The 7,314-nt window shown below is 37.8% G+C and overlaps 1 protein-coding gene across 1 annotated transcript in view; it reads left to right on the top strand.

Moving 5' to 3' along the window:
• Positions 1 to 3,286, top strand: part of LOC111865980 (succinate-semialdehyde dehydrogenase, mitochondrial) — a 37,996-nt gene extending 34,710 nt beyond the window's left edge. The window contains exon 9 of the mRNA XM_023854428.2: positions 1,475 to 3,286. Within this exon, the coding sequence (XP_023710196.1) occupies positions 1,475 to 1,739 (265 nt within the window). The 3' untranslated portion in view covers positions 1,740 to 3,286. The remainder of the gene's footprint in view (positions 1 to 1,474) is intronic.
• Positions 3,287 to 7,314: the final 4,028 nt, after the last annotated feature.

Raw genomic sequence — 7,314 nt, 5'->3', positions numbered from 1 at the left:
TTTTTTTTTTTGTTTCCACAGATGAAGAGAAGTCTGAAAGGAAAGCGATTCCGTGATGTGGATGAAGTCAAAGAAAACACGCTAAAGGCTTTGAACAGTATCCAGCCTCAAGAATTCCAGCACTGTTTTGAGCAGTGGCAAAAGCGTTGGGACAAGTGCATTAATGCACATGGACAATACTTTGAAGGGGACTAATATACAGTTCAATAAAAATGCAAAAATAAAAAATAACAAAAATAAATTCCGGTAATTTTTGGGTCCCCCCTCGTATGTTGGAAATGTTTGCCTACAAGAACACTCACTTTTGAAACAGGAAAGTTTGCTCCTGAATATGAGTCATGTAAAGAGTGTAGAAATGCAAGTGGAAACCACAGAACCAGACTTACAGTGACTGGCAAAGCCGAAGTCACCATCATTCAGTGGCACCTAGGCATACAGTATCCTTGTCCCATACAGCCAGAAACAAACATGGATGTGTGGAATTTTTTGTAATTGGTTCCAGAAGAAGCTTGTTTCTGAAGCTGTGTCTTTCCTGAAAGAGAAAATTTACCATAGAGAGCAATGTTGCTGTTGTACAGTGCCCTTTCTCATCCTACTGCAAACATGCTTCACTGCTGTAAAGTTTCGCCTCCCAGTGATAGAGACATGCATGCTATAATCATGAATACCAGTGTATTTGAAGCAATGGTACAACACTACTGGGTTGGTGTTGTTGATGAAGAAGAGAAAAATGACAGTTTTGGATACTACACATGGCAGGTCTCAGGCTTAGCTGCGGTTAAACCAGTAGCACCTGTTTGACCCTTGAGGCAGCTTTTTCCAGATCTGGAAGATGATTGCTTTGGTTTCTGTAATGAAGAAGGAGCTATATCTACAGTTGGCTGGCTGTTCAACAAAAATGGTCAAACCTTAATACTGGTTGCAGAGTGGCATATGTGACCCATGCATACATCGTGGGTACCACCATGAAACAAAGTCAAGAGGGTGAAGAAGAGGGAAGTCACTATGTGGCACTTCAAGCTACAGTACATGTGTCACAAGCGTTTTGTCCCTAATGTCAGTATAATGCAAGAAAATTTCAAACTCCCATGAGAAATGTAAACAATTCCTTACCCCCAAGAAAGCAGTTATGTACTGTTTGTTAAAATAAGCATGTTGAAAGCTGTTGTAGGTTTAAGTAATTTGTGGTCTGTTGAGAGAGCAAACCATAAAATACTCATATGAGTGTCCTGGATTATTCGTGTAATTCAATTACTGATACATGTCTTCCTCTTTATTAGCATGAATAATTGGGAGTATATGGCATTGCTTTCCAAGAGCTGTCATTAATTCTGTGAGTGAAACATTGTTATAAAAATTATACTATTGGTAACATATTATAGTTTGTTTTTAAATTTAAATGACTTTCCAGTTTACTTTCTCCCTTTGTTAGGAATAGACTAATCTTTCCATAATTAAATATGTGAACTCGTAGGTTCAAGACTGAAGAAGAAGCTCTGACTATTGCCAACAGCACAAGACAGGGTTTAGCAGGCTATTTCTTCAGTAATGATGTCCCACAGCTTTGGAGAGTAGCCAAGGGATTGGCTGTAGGCATGGTTGGAATTAATGAAGGCATCATATCAACTGCAGAAGCTGCGTTTGGTGGCATTAAAGAGTCTGGTATTGGACGTGAAGGATCTCATCATGGCATTGATGAATTCACATATACAAAATATATGTGTTTTGGGAATCTGTAAATAGCAAATATGTTACTTTACTTGTATTTCCTAACCAGTTCGGTAACATAAACAAGTATACATGTATTACAGCATGTTTTCTTTAGAAGTGATGGTATGTGACATGTAAATAGGAACACATTGTTGTTTGTGGTCATTATACTATTGTGTTGTAGCTTTATGTTTAAAATGAAACACTTTAAGTTGGAAATTATTGGTATTTGCTTGCCATAAGAGGCACTGCTATGTTGTGAGACCACATATGACCTATTGTTAAGACTGCTATTTAGTTGGTTCAGTTTTATTTGAAGTGAAGGCTTTGCCATAAGAGAATGGAACTTACAAAACCTGCAAAAGAAGATAGATCAGTAACAGTTTTCTTATCAGTACATAAACATCATATTCAGCAGAGTGTTGCGTATAATACAGAGTTAAAAAGATGAAAGTATACTTAATTCATAATACACATAAAACTCGTGAAAAATAAATTTGAATTAGAATGTTCCACAAAAGAGAATACATTGTCACTACCAAGTCTGCTCCTCTTCTGTTTCTTTTATTTGTTACTGATCTCCTAAACCTCCTGCTTATTGCTATGTGGTCTGTTTGGTTTTTGGTGCTATGATCTATGGATATCCATGTGACTTTGTTGCATTTTTTATGTATAAACAGTGACCCTTCTATTAACAAATCATAACTAGCACACAGATTAACAAACAACTTTCCATTTTCATTCATCTCTCCAATTCCATGTTGTCCCATAACATGTTCTGGTCCTTCATTGTTGGATCCTATTTTGGCATTCATATCCCCTATCATCATAATTATGTCGTTTTTCCCTACTTTCCTGATTGTATCACTCCACTGTTGGTAATATTCTTCTTTCTTGGTTTTTCTGTTTGCCTCTGTTGGTGCATAGCATTGAATTAATGTCACATTAAACATGCTGTCAGTATTCTTTCTGAAATGAGTTCCATGCTGTATTATCAGTAATCCTACTCCATTTCTGTGTTCTACATTTTCTCCTGTTGCACCAGAAAAGTAAATCCATTTTGTACTGTCATTTCCCCGATGTATAACCATCTCACTTCACTGATTCCAAGAATGTCCAGCTGATAATGTTCCATTACTTTGATCGCTTGTCTTAGTTTCCCATCATCCCTCTGGATTCTGACGTTCCAGAAGCCAATTTTGTTTTTATTTTTCATGCCAAATGTTGTCAACATTTTTCCCATCTGGTTTTGTTTCACCTCATTTTCTTTAATAATTTATTTAAGAGTATGCAGGATATTAGCCCACATATCCGATCTTGGTGATCATACACGTATGAGTCTGACTCGCGAGTCCGACTCGGCTCGGGATCCAATGAGCCAGACTCATCTGTGTGTGGGTCGCCATGCTCATGCATTTGTGGTGAAATTAATCTGAGCCTCAAGTCAAGCTCGCCGAGCCGGACTCGTACATGTATGGGCCACCTTAGCCACCAATGACAATACTTGCTCTTTAATGTTTACTGTTTTATGTAAGTAATTCTGTGAAATAAAAGACTTACAATGCTAATTCCTTTACAATTACAGCTTCTCTTATATAAGAATTAACATCTGACATTTAAAAATTTTGCAAGTAATTTCTTGCTCAAAATAGTCGACAGGAATCCTGCTGCAGGAAAGCATCTTCCTGTTGATTGAAACAAACTGCAGTGGAGACATTGTGTTTTAGGTAAACTTCCTCCTTCACAGATACCCAAATGCAAAAGTGTGTGATGTTCAATATGGTGACCATGTTAATCACAGGGTTAAAGGTATGCTTGGTTTGAAATTTTCTGATGATGGTGTGATTTCCTTGACTGATATTTTGGATATTGCTTATCATCCAAGAGTTTCAAATTACAGTGTTTCAGAAACTATTTACTTCTTCAGATGACAGGATAAAGTAAGCTGTTGTACTATGTTGGGTTCTGACCTCAAGCATTTAGTCAAAAAAGAAAAATGCTTGTTTGACAATTTGAACAGCTTGTTGAAACAGTAGTCTTTTTACTTCACTATGAAAAAACATTAAACTGCACTGTACATTCTTTATGTAGATCTGCAATTAAGGTGTTCTTGAAAGGAGAAAATCAAGGAAAATTCTAAGTTCAGAAAAGTTATGGAATCGTGTATGAAAATTAATGTCAAATGTTAAACAAAACTGATCTGGTCCATTTTTCTGTGTATTTCAAATTTAGGCCAACCTACTGGCCTCAGATATCAGCTATTCATTTTAGTAACATTGTATCAGAGTTCTTTCTGTGTAAGATGATTGGTTGATTAGCAAATTAAGAATTATAGAAAGTTAAAGAGTCAGAAAACTTGTGTTAGCAAATATTTTGAAGAAAATTTATAATTTTTATGAAGTTATTCAAAAGAAAATTTTTAATATACACATTTTCACCTGCCAAGTGATAGTTCTTCCTTCTGTCTCTGTCAGCATTCTCCCTCATGCAGGTGCTGTTGCAGTAGAGGCTAACTGCATTGTGACCATGTTACAATATATGTAGCCATTTTTAAACTCATAATTTTCTGTCTATAATGGAACAGTTCACCTTTCTTAAAAGAACACTAATAAGTATACTCTACCACAGTCAATAATTTTGTGGACTGGCTGCAAAGCGTCGTTGCAGGTTGAGGCACGATATGATGCCCTGTTAGTTCATCTCTCATCACAGCAAGAGGCAGTTGTGTGCAAACTATGTAAGCAGAACTACGGCCTCTATTGTGAACTGCAGTTATGTGCGATTGGTTGAAATTGAAAATGTGGCAGTTTGAAGAACAGGTAAACATGAGATTCTGCCAAAAACTAGGCAAATCCCCTAGCGAAACATTTGGCATAGGAAGAATTGGCTGTTGCTACATGACAACACCCCTGCACATCGCTCTTTTCTTGTCCAAGAGAAACTGACAAGGCAACATGTCACCGTTTTGCCACACCCTCCATACTCACCTGATTTCGCACAATGCGATTTCTTTCTCTTTCACCGCGTGAAAGCAAAGCTAAATGGTCATAGATTTCAGTCAGCCGAGGAGGTCATCAATGCCACAAGAGAGGCCATACAGGAATATTCCACCAATATATTTCAACAGTGTTTTTGGCAGCTATATCAACGTTGGCAGACTTGCATAGCCGCCAATGGCAACTATTTTGATGGTCATTGTGGATCTATGTAAGTGTATGTGAATACCTTGTAATCATCATCATCATCAGTAATCTGTCAAGACGACAGGTCCACAGTCTCTTTCAAAACAATTCCTCCACTTAATGCGATCTAGAGCTTTCTCCTTCAAATGACAGTATCCTCTTCTGTCCCCAAGGTCATCCAGCATCTTCTTACGTCTTCTTCCTCGTCTTCTTGTCACTTCTATCCGCCCATCTATCTTTCCTTCGATAGCTTCTTTTAGAAGGCAGTTTCTGCGTAAAACATGACCAATCCAATTAGCCTTCCGTTTTCTTATTTCATGTAGGATATTCCTCTGCTCACTGACTCTAATTAACACTTCTTCATTTCTCACATAATCGGTCCAACTGATCTTCTCCATTCTTCTCCAACACCACATTTCGAAACTTTCCAGATGTTTCTGATCTACTGCCCTAAGTGTCCATGTTTCAGCCCCATACAGAGCTATGCTCCAAATGTAGCATTTCACTAGTTTCTTCCTCAAATTTAAGTCCAATTTGCTGGTAAAAAGATTCTTCTTCTTGCTAAATGCAGCTTTTGCCATGGCAATCCTGGATTTAATTTCACAAGTACACCTTCCATCATCTGTTAACAAGCTACCCAAATATTTAAAACATTTCACATTCTCCACTTGTTTTTGGTCTATCTTTATTGTGACTGGGGTTGGTTGTCTCGAAATTTTCATTACTTTTGTTTTCTCCACATTCATTTCCATGCCATAGCACCTTCCAATTTCAATTAGTCTATCAATCATGCCCTGTAGCACAGTTTCTTCCTTAGCCATTAACACAAGGTCATCTGCATATTTCACAGTTTGAATAATTTGCCCTCCTACTTTGAAGTCACCGAGCCCATCCAGAGCTTCCTTGGTAAGGCATTCGCTGTACAAGTTGAACAGAATTGGTGATAAACAGCATCCTTGTCGAACTCCTCTTCCAATCTGCACACTTCCTGTCTCCCCCCTGTCCAGTCGTACTCTAACTTTCTGATCCATGTACAATTTGCTAATCAATCTTCTTTCATGCCAATCGATACCTGTTTCTTTCAGGATCTGCATTAATTTGGTCCAGTTTACCCGGTCAAATGCCTTCTGCCAGTCTATGAAGCAAACACACAGTTCTTCATCTATCTCCAAAGTTCGTTCCGCTATAATTCTCATCATCCCAATTGCATCCCTGGTTCCTTTTCCTCTTCTAAATCCAAACTGATCTTCTCCAAGTACATCCTCTATTTTCCTTTCAATTCTTCTTTTAAGTATCTTTGCTATTATCTTTGCTGTATGTGCAATAAGACTTATTGTGCGATGGTCGCTGCATTTTGTAGCTTTTGTCTTTTTCTTTAAGGCAATCATTGTAACTTCTGTAAAGTCCTTGGGCCACTCTCCACTTTCATATATGGTGTTCATTAGTTTTGTCAGTGTTTTCAAACCACCTTCTCCCAGTAACTTGAGCACATCTCCAGGTACATCATCATCTCCTGTAGCCTTTCCCTTCCTCATTTCCTTGATAGCTTTTTCCACCTCACTTTGTAAAATATATGGTCCTTTCTCGTCTGTATCTACTTCTTCTTCCGGTTCAACTTCTAAGGTTTCTGGCCGATTAGGTCGATCATATAGTTCTGAAATATAATTTTCCCAAATTTTCAGCACTTTCCTCTGATCTACTATTCTATTCCCCTGGGAGTCTTCGATGCCAACATTTTGAATCCCATGATTCTCTTTCCATCCTAGTTCTTTTGTCTTCATGTACATCAAATCATAACGGCCTGTTCTAGGGTGGTGTTGTACCCTATTGAAAATAAGCATTTCACATTTCAAAGTGTAAAGCCACTGAACTGTACCTGAACCTTACATGGTTGTGACACCCATGACTTCAGTGTCAAATACAAATCTTCAGTCATATTAATGTCCTGCATATAATAGTCATGTAACAGTCCATTTCAGTGCTGGTTCTCTTAGTGATTTACATAGCAAAAATGTTAATTACCTTATATTACTCAGGGAAAATAAACGTGTTTCACCCTAACAAAAACTGGTATACCATTGTTTTTCCCTATTATTCAGCACCACTGTATGTACAAATGCATGCAGGACTTGGTATTTAAACTGTATTTCATAGCACAACCATAATAGTTTTATAATGACTATGGGTTGGATATATTGGATATATTCAGAACAGTTCTGGCCTATGCACCCTCTCAGTCAGTGGGTATGATGATCCATGCCATTGAGTTAAAGAGGCCAGAATATGAAGCTGATTGTTGCTGAGGATAATTATGCATTCAGCTCTACATCCGTTTCCAGCACACCTTTATGGCATGGAGCTGAGGTGTTTTTTACCGGTTCCTGCCAAGATGTTATAAGGAGGACAGTGTAGGTTAAATAAC

The sequence above is a fragment of the Cryptotermes secundus genome, unplaced genomic scaffold (genome assembly GCF_002891405.2).
Source record: "Cryptotermes secundus unplaced genomic scaffold, Csec_1.0 scaffold35, whole genome shotgun sequence".
Lineage (NCBI taxonomy): Eukaryota > Metazoa > Arthropoda > Insecta > Blattodea > Kalotermitidae > Cryptotermes > Cryptotermes secundus.
This window is presented reverse-complemented; position numbering and strand designations above follow the sequence as displayed.